Consider the following 24,160-nt stretch of genomic DNA (forward strand, 5'->3'; position numbering starts at 1 on the left):
TATCTGTTATGATCTATTATCTGTAATTTCTATTACTATTTTGAACAACATCTTATTGTTAAAAAAAATAGTTGTATTAATATTAAGAGCCTTTACCGTATGAAATTAAGTTTTCTAGCTCCGAAATATCCCATGACATAAGATATCATTTTGAAAAAGAAACGGTTTTTAAATTTGTCAAAGGAAATTTTATGTCAAAAAGCAAAACTAACGTTAGATATCTCTCTAAAACCGCCAAATGAATTACCCCTATTACACCATTACTCCATATCGATATCCAAATCTCACAGGGCTCTGAGACAATGTGACGGACTCTCCTGTCTGCTCTTCATATTCATCACCCTGGAAGGTGTCATGATGATATTCTTGTCTAGGCAATGATAATCTTGTCACGATCCTCTACTGGCTTCGCTGGTGACATCGACTTCATGGGCAGGCCAACAGGAAAGATGTGTGAGGCGTACTCCCGACTCAAACGCGAAGCAGCAACAATTGGATTGAGAATCAATGCAACGAAGACGAAGTACCTGCTTGGAGGAGACTCAGACCATCTGACAAGCAGTGTATTAGTTGACGGCGACAATCTCGAGGTTTAAAGAAGTTCTGCTATCTTAGGACGGTCTGTATTTCAGACAACAACATCAGCAGCGAAATCCGGAAACGCATTTTGCAGGGAAATGGGGCAGGGAAAGGGCTTTAACGACTGCTGAAATCCAGAAGACTATGAGACTGCACGAAATGTGATATACATGTGAGTTACTCGAAATTGGAGATCGGATGTCTTTATCGATGGAAGGCTGCAGTCAGATACCGAGCATCCTGGAGAGTAATTGTTGACTGGGGCATGTCACAACGACGTGCTCCAACGAGAGCAGATGTCAACAAGAGAGAGAGAGAGAGAGAGAGAGAGAGAGAGAGAGAGAGAGAGAGAGAGAGAAAGAGAGAGAGAGAAAGAGAAAAAAAAGAGAAAGAGTGAGAGAAAGCGAAAGAGAGGGAGAGCGAAAGAGAGAGAGAGAGAGAGAGCGAGAGAGCGAGAGCGAGAGAGCGAGAGCGAGAGAGCGAGAGAGCGAGAGAGCGAGAGAGCGAGAGCGAGAAAGCGAGAGCGAGAGAGCGAGAGCGAGAGAGCGGGAGAGCAAGAGAGCGAGAGCGAGAGAGCGAGAGCGAGAGAGCGAGAGAGCGAGAGCGAGAGAGCGAGAGCGAGAGAGCGAGAGCGAGAGCGAGAGAGCGAGAGAGCGAGAGAGCGAGAGCGAGAGAGCGAGAGCGAGAGAGCGAGAGCGAGAGAGCGAGAGAGCGAGAGCGAGAGAGCGAGAGCGAGAGAGCGAGAGCGAGAGAGCGAGAGCGAGAGAGCGAGAGCGAGAGCGAGAGAGCGAGAGCGAGAGAGCGAGAGAGCGAGAGAGCGAGAGCGAGAGAGCGAGAGCGAGAGAGCGAGAGCGAGAGAGCGAGAGCGAGAGAGCGAGAGCGAGAGAGCGAGAGCGAGAGAGCGAGAGCGAGAGAGCGAGAGCGAGAGATCGAGAGCGAGAGCGAGAGAGCGAGAGTGAGAGAGCGAGAGAGAGAGAGAGAGAGAGAGAGAGAGAAACAGAAATATAACAGAGAGAAATAGAAAGAGATAGAGAGATAGAGAGATAGAAAGAGAGAAAGAGAGAAATAGAGAGAGAGAGAGAGAAAGAGAGACAGAGAAAGAGAGAGACAGAGAGAGTAACACATATAGTTGAAGAAATGTTCATTGATGTTTTATTTTACGCACATTTTCTAACACGATTTACAATTTACCTTAGAAAGGTTGTAGTTATTAGAGAAGCAAAATTTTGAAAAAAGCTCATTGTAGTATAAGCAACTCAACCCAATTTATTACATATTAATTGACTGAGGTTCAGGTTGCTTATTGTCCCGAGATGTATCATTGACAGGGTCGTTGTTTTCGGAGGCCATAAATTTTACTGCTTTTTTTATAACGTGTCTTTTGACAAAATTGGTCGTAGTGGTACTTATATTAGCAGTTACGCCATACTTGCACTTTATGTAACCGTATAAATTTGCTCCGTTTAAAACAAGAGCTATTAGTACCAGTAACTGTATAGAGAAAAGATAAAAGTTTTGAAAAGAATATTAGTTTTAACAAAAAAAAATTTAAATCACTTAGAATTAAGTAAAAGTACAATTAACACAAGGTGGTAGAGTAAATTAGACAGCAAATTTTTCTTATTGTGGCACATTGACACCTATCGCCTACCAATCAATGAAAATTAACCACTGGTTTGATAATATCGACCAGTAAATCTATCTACTCGAATTGGTATCGCGTACGCATTTCACTACCAGTCGATAAAATTATATCGACCAATATAAAAACAACCGATCGAATAGTTTCGCCACCTGTCAAATTGGCTTTGTTTACTTGGGTTTGTTTACATATGAGCACACCAATTGGCACCATAAAGCGATTCAAAAATGTGTTTTACGTTTAAAATATCTTTATAAAGTTTAATTTTACAACATTCGTGGGCGTTCTGTATTCAGAGCCGTATTCGGCCGTTCTGAGCCGCCTTAAACCGTCCGGAGCCACTAGTCTGCAGCCGGAGCTGGCGTCGGACGGCTGCAAATAGCTCCGACAATACCGGCTACCGACTAGCTACTCCGGACGGCTCCGGATGGTTCTATGTGGTTACGGACGACTCCAGATGGTTCCGGGTGGTTTCGACGATTCTGATGGCACCGGTTGCCGATAAAGGACTCCGAAGCCCGCACGTTTTCGAGCTTGGTGTAAAACCTTTCCGGGCCGTAAACGATTTTGAGTGTAACTTTACTAGGTAAGATTAAAATGCAATGATTATGATAAAAAAATAAGGGCCTGTCTCGTGGCACTGTCGTCAACTAGTACGACTTAAGAACATGTATGCCATGGGTTCAAACCCCGAATAGACCATCCACCTATAGTAGGATTGACTATCCTGTGTTGATAATAAATAAGTTACTGGAAAACAAGCCCACTAGCGGTATAGACTAGACTAGCTTGGCCGACAACGTATTTATGCCATATAAGAAGAAGGGGCGGTCCCGTGGTACAGTCGTCAACTCGAACGACTCAATAACATACCCGTCATGGGTTCAAGCCTAGAATGAACCGTTCCCCCGTAGCAAGGATTGACTATCCGGCTGCGTGATAATGAATTAAGTCTCTAAAGCTTGTAGAGGCCGGCATGCCCGCTTAGCACGTTTCGCCAAATAGAAGAAGAAGAATGAATAAATGAATGATGAATAATATGTACTTCTTCTTCTATTTGACCTAACATCCTGCATGGGCATGACTACAGTACAGTATTTCTAGACTTATTCAGTGCCACGCAGCCGGATATTCAATCGTTAAAACGGGGGGATGCTGCACTAAGCTTGATTCCGCGACGGGCATGTTGTTAAACCGTGTAAGTTAACGGCTGAACCACGGAACAGCCTCGTCTGTATTTCAAGGCCAGAATTTCTTTAATGAACGATGAAAAGAACAAAGAAAAACATTTCGTCTCTTATTAAATTATTAATCCTTTATGTTAACAATCGTAGTTCCGTGGTACACGCATGCCATATCAACTAGTGATGGGAATAGCTCCGAATTGAGAAACGGAACGAACCTGCCAATTTTGAGAAAAAGAACGGAACGCGGAACACAGGTTCAAGATAACCTGTCATGTTTACGCGTTTTTCAGTTGCTCACTTTATTTTTGGATAACTTGATAGTATTCATGTGTAACATCTTTTATGTGCAGTAATCACACAGTTTCAATTCAAGCAAAGCTAAATAATAGCTTATTGAACGTGTAAAACTATTCTACTGCTAAAAGAACAGTATCCCGCTATACAGTGCATTTAATATTAAAAGGTTGAAACATGTTGTTGTTTTCGTTTTTAAGTAAAATTGATCATTTTTATCTTTTTATTTGTCTAAATAATGATTTTAATTTGAAATGTTTTGCAACATACACTACACTTATTGAATTAATATTTCTCAATAGAAGCAGCTAACATCGAATCATCGGCCTATAACAAATACATACATAAAGCGTAAAGTTGTTTCCGTAGGGTTGACATTATACTTTACGGTGCACTAACGGAGTTTCCAATTGTCCGGTAGTGCACTTTAATTGCCTATAAGAATAGCACTATTCCACAGGTCGATAAACGGTGTTCAATAAATTATTACGGAAGGCTAAACGTGTTGTGCACCCTAAGTTTTTAGTAGGAAACGAAGATCTCAGGTAAAAATTCAGGTGAGTTTATTGAATGCGCAACGAAACAGCTTAGCACCAGACACATAGCAATTCATTGACTACCACAATCCAGTCAAAATAACGCACCAATACTAATACCATCCAAATGGCAAAAGAGAAGCAATTCATTCATTGCACTTACCACTGGCGCAGGATTGTCTCTTTAAATTTTGGCGATCAGCTTCTCACTTCATCACAAATCTCTATCCTTTTCTGTTTTCATGACGCTGCTGTTGTACCGTTATCTCTGTGATTGAGAGAGTATGGCTTGCGCTGTTATCACTCACATAGAAAGAATGTGTATGTGTATCCATAGTAGAAACCAGCAAATGAAAAGAGAACGACGTTATATACCGGATCGAAAAGAACGCTGAGAGAAACAGGTTCAGATTTTACCTGCTTCCTTTGTACGTACCAAATCGGCCCATTGTATGAAAGAGAGCAGATGATCGAGCGTTCCAGACCGGATCGAAAAGAACGCTGAGAGAAACTGGTACAAAATTATCCGGGATGCTTTGTTTATAGCAAATGGGCCCATCAAATCAAAGAGCAACTCTCTCCGTCGAGCGTTCTTGACCGGATCGCAAAGAGGACTGCCCAAACGACCAAAACGCGATGAATGGGTAAAACTATGGACCTGAGATGGGGCCCTATCTCAGTACCCAAACTGGAACCCAAAGGCAGACAATTTTGGACTTCTTTTTTGATAGAGAGCAAAAAAGCTGATGCTCCTCCTCCCTCTCTCCCCATTCTCTCACTAATATTGTTTATACGAGTTCTAGGAGAGGGAAAGGGGAGGAGATATAGCAAGTGGTTTACTTCTTCTTCTTCTTTGGCTCAACAACCGATGCCGGTCAAGGCCTGCCAACCCACTTGTGGGGTTGGCTTTCAGTGACTTATTGATTCCCCCCCATAGCAGGATAGTCAGTCCTACGTATGGCGGCACGGTCTATTTGGGGCTTGAACCCATGACGGGCATGTTGTTAAGTCGTACGAGTTGACGACTGTACCATGAGACCGGTGGTTTACTACATATAATTGAATGTGAGGGGAGACACCGTCACGCCAATATCGAGAAGTTGATATAGATGGTGTTTTGGTTAATCGGCGTTCCGTGTGGACCACGGATGCTTAATGGAAATACTCTGTATATTTCTGTACAGTATCTCATTGCGGCGGAACCTTACAAATGTTATTGCGCGGTCGAATCAGGAATCGCGCATCGGATCGATGGAAGAAGGGAGTACGAACGAGGAGGGAGAAGAGGAAGCACAGAGAAAAACGCTGCACATTCACTCATACATTCTTACAGCAGCAGGCAATTCGCGAGAACATGAAATCGGGAGAGTATATTTTAATGCTCTCGAATGAGCGCAAGCAGGTGCGGTATAGAAGATAAAGCAAGACAGCCCAGTTTTTGTTCGAGCTAGGTCCAAAATGTTTCCTTGGGTGAGAGCAACCAGTCCAGCACAGACTGCAGAGAACGATGAGAGAAACAGGTTCAGTTTGAACCTGGTTGGGTTAAAAATAAGGATCGCAGTCCGGATGCTTGCATGTTAGAACGGATCGCACCTGGTAGGTTAGGAACGCAACGCGTATCACTAATATCAACATACCCGTCGTGGTTTCAAATCTAAAATAGAAGTCTTTAAAGCCTGTATTGGCCAACATGTCCACGAATGAAGTTACACCAAGTAGAAGTAATCAATTATCGTCTTAACGCATTTACGTAATTTTATGTTTTGGTTTATTATAACATTTATTGCACGAATTACATAATAAATAATAACACAAAACACAATACAATGAAGTATGGTGCCGCGCGCACGAGCCGCACCGTGAGCCCTACCGGGAGCCCTGCTCGACCGGTAGCCTGTTACACACTCCTGCGTAAGGTGCGCTCTGCACACACTCAGCGCACGGCAAGTGCGGCGTATTAGTGTGCGTGAGCGCAGTGTCGATTCCTGGATGTCGACCAGCAGCAGCGCAACTGCTACGGCGAATCCAGGGCTCGGCACGTCTATCCACAACACGTAATAAGTTGTTTTCAATTGATTATATTAATTATCTACTATAATTTTATTTTTTAGTTATTTGTTGTACAATAGGGGCGATTTTTATAATATTGGAACCCTTCACGATTCTAGTCAGCTTTTTGCATGGAGTTTGACAGTTGGAGGCTGCAATTATATTAACTCTTCATACAAAACCACACACAAGACTAGCCTGCAATTTTCAGTCTAGATTATTATAGCCTCAAAGCTAGAATTAGATTTGAGTAACTCCAAAAAATGGGAAAACAAGGAAATGTTTACATTCATCCCAAGGTACATTCTGGTTCAGGGATCTGGTGATAGAATCCAGATTCGAAGTGTATGTAGTCCAGGTGGTCTCATAGTATGTTTTGTATAACCAAATTCGAACGTCACTTTTTATCAGAACAGGTGAAGCTTTTGAACAAGCAAAGGAGGTTTGACGAATACACAAAACTCTCTTAAAATCTTCATTCAGAAACAGAAGCGATAAAAATCAGCCTTCTAAATTCATACACCTTAGGAAAAGCCCACCTGTGTATTATACACACTTAGATGGCTTCTCGAAAACTGGTATGCAATATAAACAGCTGACAGGCTGAAATTTCAGCCTAAGAACTTAAAACGGAAAGGACCCCATTGATAATAAACTCATACAAAATATCTTAATGCTTTGTTCTATATACATTTAATATTCCAATACATGATTATTACTCCAAATCACAGCCTGATTCACGTAGAATGTGCACTCTGCACTTTTTATCAACTGCTTCGAAGCAGGTGATAATTATATCGAACGATATAGCCAATTTTTGCCGTTCGCGATACAAACTACTGACTTTTTTAACGACTGCTCGACTTTTTACCCACTATTGCTATGGCATCCATGACAGTTGCTTTCACCGTTTTACCGGTTTACAAATTTGCCGTTTCGCGATACCAATCCGCCATATTTGTTATTATTTTGGTCGATATATGTATCGACTGGTGGTTAACGTCATTAGCGATAGGTGCCAATATATGATTCGTATTTTGTTCCTTTGGTATCTTGCTTCTGAAGCCAACTAATATTAATATCGTGTCTTTCCCAAAAAGCAGGAATTTGTATCAATATTCATACAAAAAATACTAATTTTTGTTCGTACCCATGATGATATCGGGAACGCAAGGGTACCTTAACAAAAAGGAAGTGTAACCAAATTCACAAATTTCTATTTTTAAAAACTGCGTCAAAAAGGTTTCGTGACACACCACACCGCACGAACTGTTCTGACGACCCGTGAAGCAATGCGAGGGTTTTTGGAGATCTCTCGATCTAATTATGTAGTTGTCTCGCTTTCACGTAGAACAGTACTCGCCAGCCAAGCTTTCAACCTCCCCTCCACTGTACTTCTTCCTACCCCTCGCCAATGGTCGTATGACGCCTCGCATAATACCTTTCATTGTGTTGGTGTGGAAGGCTGTCTTTACAGGGTTTCCTATGATGTGGTGAAGTGAAAAATAAAGGATGTAAGTGGTTGCAAGCCGTGGGTGTGACACACAATTCGTGCTTCCTTCATTTGAAGCACCGCGCGCGCAGTAAGCTGGCATTAGAAACGACACCACACCAGAGTACGGGTAAGTTTTATCCAACAATAATCGTAATCATACAGCATTCTTTTGATAAACCAACTTGCAGTGGAACTGCATGAAAAAATATGAGCCTACCACAGGTGTCTGCGGCTGTACCACAGGTGTCTGCGACACCAAAAAAGAATTAGGTGGATAGGTAAAGCTTCTTACTTTGATGCTAATCGTGTTGTTTTTTTTTCCTTTTTTGTAGCCGATTTTCCTCTGTCCTGGAACATGGTCGATGAAGGTAATTCGCCAACGTCTGAATCGTACAGGATTGGGACGCACGATGAGGACAGGTTCAAAGAGATCACCTTATAGTTGCACGGCGATGACTCCAGATATTGGTTTTACCAGCACAACATGTAGAAAGTCCTACTGGCACCGGGCGTACTCTATTTCCGCACTGCAAACTGTCCGTTTGCAACCATTTAGTAAAGAGAATAAACCAACCAAGTTATTCAACAGCATGTGTTTTATTGTTGTGCTTATATAACAGAAAACTTATCAGGATACATTAGAGATTGATGCGATGCAGATGATGAAAAAACAAGGAGCAAGTTGTAGAAGCTTCTCGAATCAATATAGCTTCAATTCCAGAATTGAATTGGTTACTTGTCTGTGTGTGAGTCAAATAACCTTCTTTTTTTTCCGTTTTACTCATTTTACATGCGCATTGTTGTTAACATATGTTAACATAAAAGAGATAACAATTTAAACTTATCTAAAAGCCTTAAAATAAACACATAGTCAAAAGTAATAGAATGTTCGTTAGTGTCGACCCAGTTAGAGGTGAACAATGAATCTTGGACATTTTTAGAGTGTAAATTTGTTTCATCCTGCTTCTTTTCTATATGCATGAAACATTTCACTCCACCACACTGTCAAATTTTGCATGCTTTCTCGCTTCGCTCATTTAACTTTTTATTTTTAGTATAACATTTTTGTGTATGCTTCTCTGGGATCTAAACCCTTTTTAACATTTGATTGAAAAATATCATACCATATATGGCACTCTATGTGAATATATCATAGCCATGGCACTCTATGTGTTAAAATAGCATGTGCCAGAGCGATAAGATGATCTGTTTTGATACTGTCAACCGTATTGAAAATTTAAATGCAAGACTTATAACTGAGTGAAAGAGACATATACATGAAATAAAGTCTGAACTCACTGGTTGAACATTGATTCTCTGCCAACCATGGAATATGTGTATATTTTCAATAAAAAGCGATTAAAACTCAGAAGTTCATAAAGTTAACACCTTTAATCCCAACAACCGAAATAGAACAGAGCCCCTGGATTTCCAAGCTAAACACCCCCTTCTGACTGGATAGGCTTTCCAATATTTGGATCAGAAGCAACTAGCGGGAAAGACTGGTTAGTAGGAAAAGTATCAAAGACTCTGTCCAAAAGTCCGCTGTTTATTTCTCCTCCGCAACGACCATGCGACACTTGCTGAGGGCCAATCCATCGCGTAGCCTGCCGGAAAAGCTCGGCTCTTAACACAATGAGATTTTTGTGAATTTTTCAAAACCCGGTTTTTCCATACAAACGCATGATTTTAAATTGAATTGTCAGCCAACTATCGAGCGTTCAGGTAAAATGTATGCCAATCAAAAGGCGTTCGACTTTTGAATTGTGACTGTACAAGGATACAAGTATAGATTCAAACTACAGCATGACAAATATTCCCCGAGCTCTGCTCCATTTTCCGTTGCCATGGTAAAACGGTGATTTTAATAACACTCTAAGCGCTAGTATTCTGCACTGACTTTCTGTGGAGAGCACAGTACAAGTTAAAAAATCCGGTCGTCCGTTTCCATGCGTACAACATGGCCAGCCCACCGGAACCTGGCGAGCTTGATACGCTGCACGACAGTGAGGTCACCGTACATCTCATATAGCTCGTCATTATAATGGCTCCTTCCATTATCCTTCCACATATACGGGGCCAAGTATCCTTCTGAGCATCTTCCTCTCGAACGCGGCTAAGAGGGTTTTGTCAGATTTGGACAGTGGCCATGTCTCAGAGGCGTATGTGAGTACCGGTACTATATAGGTACTATATAGTCCCAGCTTCGTCCGGCTGGCCGCCAGCATTTTTGCGCGCAACTCAGCTTCCATGCTATTATCGTTGCTGACCTTTGACCCAAGATAGGTGAATTCTGGGACGACTTCAAAAGTGCGTTCACTTATCTGTACGTCACGCCTATATAGATTCTGATTATTTATTGGTAGGCCCGCTGATGTTGCCACCATCAGTTTGGTCTTTGCCTCGTTTATTTACAATCCGAGGTTCTCTCCCGCCTGCTCGATGCCTTGGTAGGCTTCTGCTACATAAGAGAGCCGCAGACCAATGATGTCGATATCATCAGCGTATGCCAGAATCTGAGTTGACGTATAGAAGATGGTTCCCGTAGTCTCCACCCTCGAGTCGCGGATGGCCCTCTCTAGCGCCAAGTTGAATAGCAGGCAGGCAAGCCCGTCCCCCTGGCGCAGACCCTTGGTGGTAGCAAAAGGTCCTGAGAGTTTTCCATCCACCCTCACCTGGCATGTGACGTTGGTCATAGTCATTCTAACTAGCCTTATCAGTTTGGCCGGGATTCCAAATGAGCTCATAGCGTCGTACAGTTTTACCCTGGCTATGCTATCGTATGCGGCTTTGAAGTCTATGAAGAGATGGTATGTGTCGTTTTTGTATTCAGCCATCTTCTCCTAGATCTGCCGCATGGTGAAGATCTGATCAGTGGTTGATTTTCCGTTTCGGAATCCTCTTTGATAGTTTCCGACTATCTCTTCGACGTGCGGGACAAGGAGATCCTGAAGGATCAGGGAGAATATTTTATAGGCGGTATTCAACACCGTAATACCCCTGTAGTTGTTGCAGTCCAACCTGTCTCCCTTCTTGTATATGGGGTAGATGATGCCGAGATTCCAACCACAAGGCATCGATTCGCTATCCCACACCTCAGGAACAATTAGATGAATCTCGTTTTCTAGTCGTGCACCTCCATTTTTGACCAGTTCGGCTGCAATTCCGTCGGTTCCGGGTGCCTTGTTATTTTTCAGCCTACGGATAGCCTTTCGTGTTTCTTATATGCTAGGTGGCAGTAGCATGACGCTATCTGCTAGTGGCGCTTCTAGCTGTTCATTTACCTGGTCGTTGAGTAATTCATCAAAATACTAAGCCCACCGCAAGAGGACCTCTGGCTGGTTACTAACCAGATCTCCATCCTTGTTGCGACAGCAGGTTACCTTAGAAACAACGTTGTTTCGGTGACCTGCTATCGCTTGGTAAAACTTTCGTGTCGGTCCGTACTAGCGATGCGCGTTGCGTTCCGAACCTGCCAGGTGCGATCCGTTCCAGCATGCAAGCATCCGGACCGCGATCCTTATTTTTTACCCAAGCAGGTTCAAACTGAACCTATTGCTCCTACCGTTCTTTGCGATCCGACCTGAACCGACTGTTATCAACGATCTTATCGATCCGATCTGAACCGGCTGTTCTCTGCGTTCTCGGCGATCTGTGCTGGACCGGTTGCTCTCAGTGCTTATTGCGATCCGGCCTAGAACGCACGACATTCTACTCTCTTTGTATTGATGAGCCGGTTTGCCGGTTGTTGGCACGATATCGACCTCGTGCGAGATCTGTCAGGCGAATGTTGACATATATCGAGCTATCTTGATAATAGCTCGAATAAGTCACAATAAACCCCTCAGATGGAGCTATAACATACAGAGAAGGACGAAAATACGAGACAGCTAGATCTCCAACATTAGGGCCAATTAGGAGAAAGTTCATCTACGGTCAACTTTAGGGCAAACAAGGTCAAGGAGATCAGCTGATCGAGTAAAATGCCGCCATCGCAAAAGGGACAGTACCAAAAGTCACAAATTAGAAAACGGATAGGCAACACCAATTTTAAAACTAAGCTGCGAACATCACCAAAAGCTAGTTTGTGAATTTTGTCATCCTTTCTTTTTTAAAAACTCAAATAGATTGCTACACACGTAGCAACATTTTAAAATTGCTCAGTTCTATTCCGTGCGAATATTTGAGATACGATGAGTAAACGCGGGTTTGATTGTGGTGGCTGCGAGCGGCATAATACCGTAGACGACATGGTGCTGTGTGATAGTTGTGAAAAGTGGTACCACTACGGATGTGCTGGCGTCACCGCGGAAGTCAAATTCCAGGAGTGGCGATGTGAATCGTGCGTGAAAGTGGCAAAGAGCGAAGCGAGGGGAACGGGCCAGCCTAAGCCTGCGAAGGAAGCCATCGCGAAACCGGGGAAGCCTGCTGGAAGCTGCAAAGGCAACGAGACCAAGAACGCAGCACCAAGCGAGGGCGAGACCTCGGGGCGTACAGCATCCGCGGAAACGCTGCAGCCTACGACGTCCCAAGCTGCTAGACCACCCAGCGCGAAATCATCAAGAGTGTCGTCGCGCAACACAAGCGCGGCGTTAGAAGGTCTTGCAAAAGTGCAAGAATTAGAAAGAGAGATGGCCGTCAAGGAGTTTGAGCTCAAAATGGCGAGCCTGAAACTCGAGCAGGAGAAACTCCGTCTCCAGTTCGAGGAAGAAGCAGAACGCGGATCCCTCCGATCATTCGCGAGTAATTCGTTGAAAACGGAGGAGTGGGTACGCGACCATGAGCAGCTGCAACAGCAGCAACAGCAGTATAAACCCGCTGCACGTACCAGTGAAGTGGCTGTACCCGCGTTAGTGGAAACAGTGACCGTCAACCCTACGACAGTGGCAGCCGTTGCGGAAACAAAAAGAAGGGGCCTTACAGAGGACCAGGTGGTGGCGAGGCAGATCTACCCCAAAAAACTGCCCACCTTTAGAGGATCGACGAAGGAGTGGCTCGTTTTTATAAGCTGCTATAATGACTCGACGGAAGCCTGCGGATTCACGGATCGAGAGAATATAATCCGTCTCGAAGAGTGTCTGCAAGGCCCCGCACGTGACGCAGTTTTGTCAAAGCTGAACACTCCCAAAGCAGCGCCGCTAGTCATAAAAACCCTCGAGCGCTTGTACGGTCGACCGGCGCTGGTTGTGAAGGAGCTGCTGGACCAAGCGCGACGGACAGAAGCTCCCAAACCAGAACACCTGGAGTCGCTCATCACTTATGGGATGGCAGTGCAGCAGTTATGTGACCAACTGGTGACGACGGATCAGCACAAGCTCTTCTGCTATCACAACTGGCACGATGCGCCGGTGTAACGGGTAAACCAAAACCATCGGAAAGGAGCTGCACAGGAGACGCAGCGAGGGACGATTTGACTGTGAGGCTGACCAACTTAGCAATTTCGGCGTGCGGCAACAGCAGACAACACGAGTTTGCCAACACTCGTTCCTTCAAACAGCTAAGTTTGCCGCTTCAAGAATCGTACTTCATCGCATTAACCATTGACTTTACTCACTTTCAGGGACTGTCGACTCTACCGTTCCTGAAAGGGGAGTTGAGGTCAATGATCGGGACTCAACGCATCGATTCAGTGGCATCACTCGAGATTTGCAGCACCGACAACTCTGCAACCGGGAGAAGCCGTTTGAGATTGATGAACCATGGTTGCGGCAGCCTCGACGGGCCCACTACCGGCAGAGGCCGAACGCGACACATATTCCCCGGCGTACAACAAAACGGTGTAGCAAAGCTAAAAAATAACAATGCGCAAATTAGGAATCTGTACACACACGCACTCACCAGTATCGACACAGTTGAGGTTAAGTTACTACCATCCGCGTTGCGAAACAGGAATATAGGCCAAACAAACCTACGTCTTCGTGTCCCAAAACAAAGAGGTAGAGCAAACAAGCTAGATAACGTAAAATCATCAGAGTGCCAGCTACGGTTGAGTGAAAGATTGATTGAGGGAAGGCGCCGGCGAGACCGCTTAAAGTTTGTAGCGCAGAAATTAACAAACCGAACGAGATGAATCGCAATGATGAGCGTTGGAAACGGCGAATAATCAGGCGACATATTATGAAACCTTTTATCCCACACTTGAGTCGAGAAGCAGGAAATTGGTATATCGTGCTAATTATAAGCAAATCCTGCTTTTCTAAGGATTTACGGGGTGGGGTGTTGGCACGATATCGACCTCGTGCGAGATCTGTCAGGCGAATGTTGACATATATCGAGCTATCTTGATAATAGCTCGAATAAGTCACAATAAACCCCTCAGATGGCGCTATAACATACAGAGAAGGACGAAAATACGAGACAGCTAGATCTCCAACATTAGGGCCAATTAGGAGAAAGTTCATCTACGGTCAACTTTAGGGCAAACAAGGTCAAGGAGATCAGCTGATCGAGTAAAATGCCGCCATCGCAAAAGGGACAGTACCAAAAGTCACAAATTAGAAAACGGATAGGCAACACCAATTTTAAAACTAAGCTGCGAACATCACCAAAAGCTAGTTTGTGAATTTTGTCATCCTTTCTTTTTTAAAAACTCAAATAGATTGCTACACACGTAGCAACACCGGTTCAATTTAAACCTGTTTCTCTCAGCGTTCTTTTCGATCCAGTCTGGAATGCACGATCATCTGCTCTCTTTCGTACGATGGGCCGATTTGGTACGTACAAAGGAAGCAGGTAAAATCTGAACCTGTTTCTCTCAGCGTTCTTTTCGTTCCGGTAAAGAACGGCGTTCTCTTTGCTTCTTTCTAGTATGGACACACACACACACATTCTGTCTATATGAGTGATAACAGCGCAAGCCATACTCTCTCAGTCAAAGAGATAACGGTACAACACCTGAGCCGTGAAGCCAGGATAGAGATTTGTGATTGGTGGGAAGCTAATCGCCAAAATTTAAAGAGACAATCCTGCACTAGCGGTAAGCGCAATGAATGAAATGTTTCTCTTCTGCCATACGGATGTTATCAGTATAGGTGCGTTATTTTGAGTGGATTGTGGTAGTCAATGAATTGCTATGTGTCTGGTGCTAAGCTGCTTCGTTGGGCATGCATCTCCAATGAACTCGTTTGAGTTTTTACCTTAGATCTTCTTTGTGCAACTAAATATTGAGGGTGCATGACATGTTTATCCTTCCGCAATAATTCATTTAACGCCGTTTATCGCCCCGTGAAACAGAAACAGAAACAACTTAACAGTCTATGTATTTTGAATAAACCAATGTTATTCGATGCTATCTGCTTCTATCAAGAAATATTAATTCAATCAGTGTAGTTTAATCCATACGAAATTTAAAAAGCCGAATAAACTTGTAAGCTTTATGATTTTGCATCAAAATTTCATACGCGTTACAACAAATTTCTGATTTACTTCTTTATTTAGAAATATAAAAAGGGAATAATGATTAATTTTAGCAAAAACAAACAAAATTCCTTAAGTTTTTAATGAAAAAGGAACTGTATAGCGGGCTATTTAAGCTAAGCGGGTATATTTTAGTAGAAGAATAGTTTACATTCAGTAAACTATTATTTTAGTAGAAGAATAGTTAACATTCAGTAAACTATTATTAAGCTTTGTTTTAATTGAAACTGTGTGATTACTGCACAAAAAATATAATACAAAATATTCAAAGAATACTGTGAAGTTAGTCATTTATAAAGTGAGCAACTGAAAAAAGCGTAACCATGGTAGGTCATCTTGAACCTGCGTTTCGCGTTCCGTTCTTTTTCTCCAGATTGGCAGGTTCGTTCCGTTCCTCGATTTTCGGAACTATTCTCATCACTAGTCCGTACGCCTCTCTGGTTTGTTCGAGTTCCAGCATGTTTTGCTCTTCCAAAGCATGCTTCTTGGAGCGGTGAACTCGTTTCTCTTCGCGTCTGAGCCGTGAATATTCTTCTGCGCATGCCCGCGATCTATGCCGTTGTTGCATTGCTCGGTAAGCATTGTTCTTACGTTCGGTCACTTATATAGAATTCTTCGTCGAACCAGCCAGATTTAATGTTGCAACGACGTGGTGGGAGTATATTTCTTGCACAGTTCATTATTTTTCACCATAGAGAATATGGGCTGCCAAATCGCACATACAGTTTAAATTAATTTATCTTAATAGCGCACACCACAACTATATGGACTGCCGTTTTTCGCGATTTGTAGAAAATCCGTAAGAGACAAATAAAATCAGTGAATATACTACTGTGTCCAAAAAGTAAGGTGGATTTGCGTTTTTTTCTTAAATGGTTTGTTTATTCGGCCAAATATAGGTCATCACCTTCGAAGTAGTCCCCTTCTGATGCAATACATCTCTTCCACTTCTACCACTCCTCGAAGCAGGTGGAAAACGCAGATCCAGGGATGCCCTTTAGTTCCACCGTCGTTGCGGCTTCTATCTCCTCGATAGTGTCAAAGCGATGTCCCCAAAGCGGTCGTTTTATCTTGTTGAACAGCCAGAAGTTGGCTGGTGCCAAATTTGGTGAACACGGCGGTTGCGAAAAAATATTGGTGCTAGTTTTTTCGAACAACTCTTTCAAAATGATTACCGTATAGGAAGGCGCATTATCGTGGTGCAAAAACCAGATGTTGTTTTTCCACAAATCCGGCCGCGTTCGCCGGATGGTTCTCATGGCAATTGCGAAATAATTTTTGAAAATCTTTTTACATTTGAATCTTTCCAAATAATCTTTACGGGTTAAAAAAATATTGGTTTTTAATTTTTTTGATATTTTTTAAAATATTTTTTGATAATTATTCTTATTAAACTCATAAAACCTTTAAAAGTCATAAAAACACTTTTAAAAATCTCAAAAATATGTTTCCGTAAAACCTTTCCAGAATATGTTATTTATATTTTTGAACGATTTTAAATGCATTAGTTAGCACAAAAAACCCTGTGCTGTGTCTTTATAGTTATGGTATAGTTTTTTCGGAATTTCTTTATAGTTATGATACGACCATAAATTTGAAAAAAAATTTGCAAAGATGTGAAATAGTATTCTGCTCAACTCATACATTCACTTTTTTATCTATCTCTTAAGGATTTATACAAATCGCGAAAAACGATAGTTAAAAAGTTGTGGTAGGCGATGTATAAGACAAAACAATGCATGGAATATGACGACAAACACATTCATCTTACAGAAACATCTTAAAAACACTTCACCTCCTTTGAGACATTTAACTGTGTTAAATCATGGTTTGCATCGTATCAAGATCAAGATTTTGCATGTATAAACAAAATCAGTATGTTTTCTCATTTCGACTGTTAAAATCACAATTGTTAGGATCACGAGATCACGCGAATCCGCGCAAAACGCAAAATTCTCGATAAACGCAAAATCCGCGCCAGCTGTAACAGCTCTATATATATTTTAACGTGTACAGTGAATTGTGTCTTTTGTAGTTCTAAACACAAACATTTGTAGTTCTAAACGCACACGGCCTCAGCACCATTTTTCGATCTAAAAAAGTCGATAGGCGCTCAGGTTAAACTGACAGTATAACTATTTCTTTCATACCCCTAGGAGAACTGGAGGTAGTTTCGACACCTTAAGGTTTTCCCCTGATTGCAATACTTTTGCCAATGTCAACTTACAAGTAGACATCGTAAAAGCTTTTTTGATTCATTATGTACCATCTTACGAGAAACTACGGTTTCTGGATTGATGTTGATAAAATTTTGATAAAAATAAAAAGTGTGTTTTTTGTTGCATCACAACTGCAGTGCGGGGTAAAATGATGGGATAAAATCGACACCTTGTGGGGTGATTACGATACATTGGCCATAACTTTCAAATAACAAACTCTGATGGCCGGTTGTTGTGAAGTTCAACAACCAATACCAATTATAAGAAAAAATAACAGAAAACATTATGGAAATATGCGAAAGAAATGAAGTTACAAGTAAGAACAAAAAATTCATTACAAATAGCATCGGTCCAGACTCCATGTAGTAAAAGCTGCTCAGATAGCATCTGGTTTACTTAATAAATGTTTAAATTTCCTTTAAAAAATAGCTTGGCAGACAATATCTTCCAGTAATCTTCTTCTTTTTTTTTCATAAAATCGAAGAGTGTTCAATTTTATTTTTCTCTGCCAACTCGAAAGCCAAAAGTCGACAATCGGTCAATTTGATTCCATGCCAGCTTTTTTTTCTTCAGTTAAGCCTAAACCGGCCTGAAGTAAACTTAAAATATGGTCAAATTCATAACAATATTAGTTTTAATAAGCCAAAACCATAAAGGGTAATATACCAATAGTGGTGCAATTTGTGGAGGTACAGATGTATTTTAATGGATTTAAAGTGTCAGGAGGAACAATTTCTGAATATTTTAACACATAACAGTTGGAATATGTTTTATCTTCGCAATCACAACCATTTTTAACATGAAACACATCAAATTTACGAAAAAATACATATTTTTGTGATTGCTTCGTTGTACCTATAATGGTGGTATGGTTCCTATCAGTGTTGCGAACGGTGATAGTCGTCAACATAAAATTTTACAAAATGATACTTTTTGAAGCATCGCATTCTAGATCCAAGCATTCATTCGACAATCACGGAAAAAAATATCATTTGACACGATGATATTTTTCTGCTACAATCATTTGACTTTTTTTTTGGTAACCATGAATATCATGATCAAAAAAAGATTTTGACACCCGCTTACTGCGAATGTCGAAAATTAACAACACTGGTTCCTATAGTCGTCGTATTGTGTTCCTATAGTGGTGGTAAACAAGGATGCCTTAAAACAGTGTATAATATAACTTAGTTTTGTAGTGATCGTTGCGACATCTATGCGTCAGGCACGGGAACCACTCCACTCACTTAGCATAGTTCCAAACCGTATCAACCAGGAGCTAGGATCGAGCTAGGTGATAAGATCGGATGCGCCGATCTGATTACGAGAGAGGATCGGATGCGCCGAAGATAAGATCGGGTCGCCGATCTAATGAAGAGAGGAGATCGGATGCGCCGATCTAGCGAGACGATAGGATCCAGTGCGTCGATCGAGTTAGGGACGGACCACTTCTCACACGCACCTGAACCGAAGCACACGTGCCAATAAACGAGACCAAACGTATCACAAAAGTATACAGAATACAATACAAGTGGTGACCCCGACGTGATACAAGTGAAACACAAAAAGTTTTTTTCAGCTCGGTGCTTATTTGCTCTCGTTTGCCTCGTTTTCGTGCCCGCGAGTGATTATCGTGCACGCCAGTGAGAGTTGTGCCGCGAGTGACACTCGATTCCGCTAGTGATCCGTTCCGTCGTTATTCTGCCAATCGCGATTCGTGTGCTGAAACAGCCAGTGTCTCCCCACTTCCGTCGAGATACAGCTTCGTCGAGACCATCACGGTGACGTCGGACTAGACGCTGGCACCCTGCGCAGCCATCGCGAATCTGCACCAGACGGACGGACCACGCGGTCCGGCCATCGCGATAAGCCGTCGGAGAAGACGCACCCACGCGGTTCGGCCATCGCGATTCCACGTCGAACAAGACGCAACCCAGTGGTGTAATTTCACTTCGGACGAAACGTGCCACGCGGTGCACAGTGGCTACAACGAACGTGACGTACCACAAGGTGCGCCTACGGCAAAAATCGGCGGACGAGAAGCAACACGGTGGTGCTATCATTACATATATACGTCGTGTGAGACGCAACAACTCGGAGCGCCAATTCCGAATCCACATCCGACGTACGTACCACGCAACCACACGGTGTGGCCAGGTTCCACGTCGGACGAGACGTGCCACGCAGAGCGGCCACTGTGAACAGCCGTCGGACGAGACGTAACCATCGCAGTTCCACGCGGTGCGGCCATCGCGATTCAACGTCGGACGAGACGCAACACGGCGTTTCGGCCATCGCGGTTCCACGTCGGACGAGACGTGCCACGCGGTGGGGCCATCGCGACTCAACGTCGGACGAGACGCAACACGGCGGTTCGGCCATCGCGGTTCCACGTCGGACGAGACGTGCCACGCGGTGGGGCCATCGCGATTCAACGTCGGACGAGACGCAACACGGCAGTTCGGCCATCGCGGTTCCACGTCGGACGAGACGTGCCACGCGGTGCGACCATCGCGGTTCCACGTCGGAAGAGACGTGTCAGGCGGTGCGGCCATCGCGAACAACCATCGTACATGGCCAACGCAGGAGTATTCCGGATCGAATACAGCTAAGCATTTTCATTTTTTTTTATCATTATCATTCTTTTCAATCATTATTATCATATATATATATATATATATATATATTATATATATATATATATATATATATATATATATATATATATATATATATATATATATATATATATATATATATATATATATATATATATATATATATATATATATATATATATATATATATATATATATATATATATATATATATATATATAATATTATAATCATTATATGATCGTTGATTGCGTGTGTCCGGAAATATTATATCCCAGTTAGGATAGTTTTTTCGAGTTCGAACAACTCTTTCAAAATGATTACCGTATAGGAAGGCGCATTATCGTGGTGCAAAAACCAGATGTTGTTTTTCCACAAATCCGGCCGCGTTCGCCGGATGGTTCTCATGGCAATTGCGAAATAATTTTTGAAAATCTTTTTACATTTGAATCTTTCCAAATAATCTTTACGGGTTAAAAAAATATTGGTTTTTAATTTTTTTGATATTTTTTTAAAATATTTTTTGATAATTATTCTTATTAAACTCATAAAACCTTTAAAAGTCATAAAAACACTTTTTAAAAATCTCAAAAATATGTTTCCGTAAAACCTTTCCAGAATATGTTATTTATATTTTTGAACGATTTTAAATGCATTAGTTAGCACAAAAAACCCTGTGCTGTGTCTTTATAGTTATGGTATAGTTTTTCGGAATTTCTTTATAGTTATGATACGACCATAAATTTGAAAAAAAATTTGCAAAGATGTGAAATAGTATTCTGCTCAACTCATACATTCACTTTTTTATCTATCTCTTAAGGATTTTATACAAATCGCGAAAAACGATAGTTAAAAAGTTGTGGTAGGCGATGTATAAGACAAAACAATGCATGGAATATGACGACAAACACATTCATCTTACAGAAACATCTTAAAAACACTTCACCTCCTTTGAGACATTTAACTGTGTTAAATCATGTTTTGCATCGTATCAAGATCAAGATTTTGCATGTATAAACAAAATCAGTATGTTTTCTCATTTCGACTGTTAAAATCACAATTGTTAGGATCACGAGATCACGCGAATCCGCGCAAAACGCAAAATTCTCGATAAACGCAAAATCCGCGCCAGCTGTAACAGCTCTATATATATTTTAACGTGTACAGTGAATTGTGTCTTTTGTAGTTCTAAACACAAACATTTGTAGTTCTAAACGCACACGGCCTCAGCACCATTTTTCGATCTAAAAAAGTCGATAGGCGCTCAGGTTAAACTGACAGTATAACTATTTCTTTCATACCCCTAGGAGAACTGGAGGTAGTTTCGACACCTTAAGGTTTTCCCTGATTGCAATACTTTTGCCAATGTCAACTTACAAGTAGACATCGTAAAAGCTTTTTTGATTCATTATGTACCATCTTACGAGAAACTACGGTTTCTGGATTGATGTTGATAAAATTTTGATAAAAATAAAAAGTGTGTTTTTTGTTGCATCACAACTGCAGTGCGGGGTAAAATGATGGGATAAAATCGACACCTTGTGGGGTGATTACGATACATTGGCCATAACTTTCAAATAACAAACTCTGATGGCCGGTTGTTGTGAAGTTCAACAACCAATACCAATTATAAGAAAAAATAACAGAAAACATTATGGAAATATGCGAAAGAAATGAAGTTACAAGTAAGAACAAAAAATTCATTACAAATAGCATCGGTCCAGACTCCATGTAGTAAAAGCTGCTCAGATAGCATCTGGTTTACTTAATAAATGTTTAAATTTCCTTTAAAAAATAGCTTGGCAGACAATATCTTCCAGTAATCTTCTTCTTTTTTTTTCATAAAATCGAAGAGTGTTCAATTTTATTTTTCTCTGCCAACTCGAAAGCCAAAAGTCGACAATCGGTCAATTTGATTCCATGCCAGCTTTTTTTTCTTCAGTTAAGCCTAAACCGGCCTGAAGTAAACTTAAAATATGGTCAAATTCATAACAATATTAGTTTTAATAAGCCAAAACCATAAAGGGTAAATATACCAATAGTGGTGCAATTTGTGGAGGTACAGATGTATTTTAATGGATTTAAAGTGTCAGGAGGAACAATTTCTGAATATTTTAACACATAACAGTTGGAATATGTTTTATCTTCGCAATCACAACCATTTTAACATGAAACACATCAAATTTACGAAAAAATACATATTTTTGTGATTGCTTCGTTGTACCTATAATGGTGGTATGGTTCCTATCAGTGTTGCGAACGGTGATAGTCGTCAACATAAAATTTTACAAAATGATACTTTTTGAAGCATCGCATTCTAGATCCAAGCATTCATTCGACAATCACGGAAAAAAATATCATTTGACACGATGATATTTTTCTGCTACAATCATTTGACTTTTTTTTGGTAACCATGAATATCATGATCAAAAAAAGATTTTGACACCCGCTTACTGCGAATGTCGAAAATTAACAACACTGGTTCCTATAGTCGTCGTATTGTGTTCCTATAGTGGTGGTAAACAAGGATGCCTTAAAACAGTGTATAATATAACTTAGTTTTGTAGTGATCGTTGCGACATCTATGCGTCAGGCACGGGAACCACTCCACTCACTTAGCATAGTTCCAAACCGTATCAACCAGGAGCTAGGATCGAGCTAGGTGATAAGATCGGATGCGCCGATCTGATTACGAGAGAGGATCGGATGCGCCGAAGATAAGATCGGGTCGCCGATCTAATGAAGAGAGGAGATCGGATGCGCCGATCTAGCGAGACGATAGGATCCAGTGCGTCGATCGAGTTAGGGACGGACCACTTCTCACACGCACCTGAACCGAAGCACACGTGCCAATAAACGAGACCAAACGTATCACAAAAGTATACAGAATACAATACAAGTGGTGACCCCGACGTGATACAAGTGAAACACAAAAAGTTTTTTTCAGCTCGGTGCTTATTTGCTCTCGTTTGCCTCGTTTTCGTGCCCGCGAGTGATTATCGTGCACGCCAGTGAGAGTTGTGCCGCGAGTGACACTCGATTCCGCTAGTGATCCGTTCCGTCGTTATTCTGCCAATCGCGATTCGTGTGCTGAAACAGCCAGTGTCTCCCCACTTCCGTCGAGATACAGCTTCGTCGAGACCATCACGGTGACGTCGGACTAGACGCTGGCACCCTGCGCAGCCATCGCGAATCTGCACCAGACGGACGGACCACGCGGTCCGGCCATCGCGATAAGCCGTCGGAGAAGACGCACCCACGCGGTTCGGCCATCGCGATTCCACGTCGAACAAGACGCAACCCAGTGGTGTAATTTCACTTCGGACGAAACGTGCCACGCGGTGCACAGTGGCTACAACGAACGTGACGTACCACAAGGTGCGCCTACGGCAAAATCGGCGGACGAGAAGCAACACGGTGGTGCTATCATTACATATATACGTCGTGTGAGACGCAACAACTCGGAGCGCCAATTCCGAATCCACATCCGACGTACGTACCACGCCGCGTAGTCACTGTGAATAAGCGCCTGGTGAGACGCAACCACACGGTGTGGCCAGGTTCCACGTCGGACGAGACGTGCCACGCAGAGCGGCCACTGTGAACAGCCGTCGGACGAGACGTAACCATCGCAGTTCCACGCGGTGCGGCCATCGCGATTCAACGTCGGACGAGACGCAACACGGCGTTTCGGCCATCGCGGTTCCACGTCGGACGAGACGTGCCACGCGGTGGGGCCATCGCGACTCAACGTCGGACGAGACGCAACACGGCGGTTCGGCCATCGCGGTTCCACGTCGGACGAGACGTGCCACGCGGTGGGGCCATCGCGATTCAACGTCGGACGAGACGCAACACGGCAGTTCGGCCATCGCGGTTCCACGTCGGACGAGACGTGCCACGCGGTGCGACCATCGCGGTTCCACGTCGGAAGAGACGTGTCAGGCGGTGCGGCCATCGCGAACAACCATCGTACATGGCCAACGCAGGAGTATTCCGGATCGAATACAGCTAAGCATTTTCATTTTTTTTTATCATTATCATTCTTTTCAATCATTATTATCATATATATATATATATATATATATATATATATATATATATATATATATATATATATATATA

General features: G+C 42.4%; 1 protein-coding gene across 3 annotated transcripts in view; it reads right to left on the reverse strand.

The window, feature by feature from the left end:
• LOC121596202 (uncharacterized Golgi apparatus membrane protein-like protein CG5021) overlaps positions 1-24,160 on the reverse strand; it is a 67,142-nt gene that overhangs the window by 1,758 nt on the left and 41,224 nt on the right. Inside the window, exons 4-5 of one of the 3 annotated variants that reach the window (XR_006005256.1) lie at positions 1,771-2,070; positions 761-837 (exon numbers count right to left, since the gene is read on the reverse strand). The exons of 1 other annotated variant lie outside the window; for it this stretch is intronic. Coding sequence is in view for 1 of the 2 variants with exons in the window: in XM_041920943.1 (XP_041776877.1) it covers positions 1,849-2,070 (222 nt within the window). In the remaining variant the exon portion in view is untranslated. Of the gene's footprint in view, positions 1-760; positions 838-1,770; positions 2,071-24,160 lie in introns of those variants that run through there. One more of the 3 variants, XM_041920943.1, reaches the window with a different exon arrangement.

This window comes from Anopheles merus, chromosome X (assembly GCF_017562075.2).
Source record: "Anopheles merus strain MAF chromosome X, AmerM5.1, whole genome shotgun sequence".
Taxonomy (NCBI): Eukaryota; Metazoa; Arthropoda; class Insecta; order Diptera; family Culicidae; genus Anopheles; species Anopheles merus.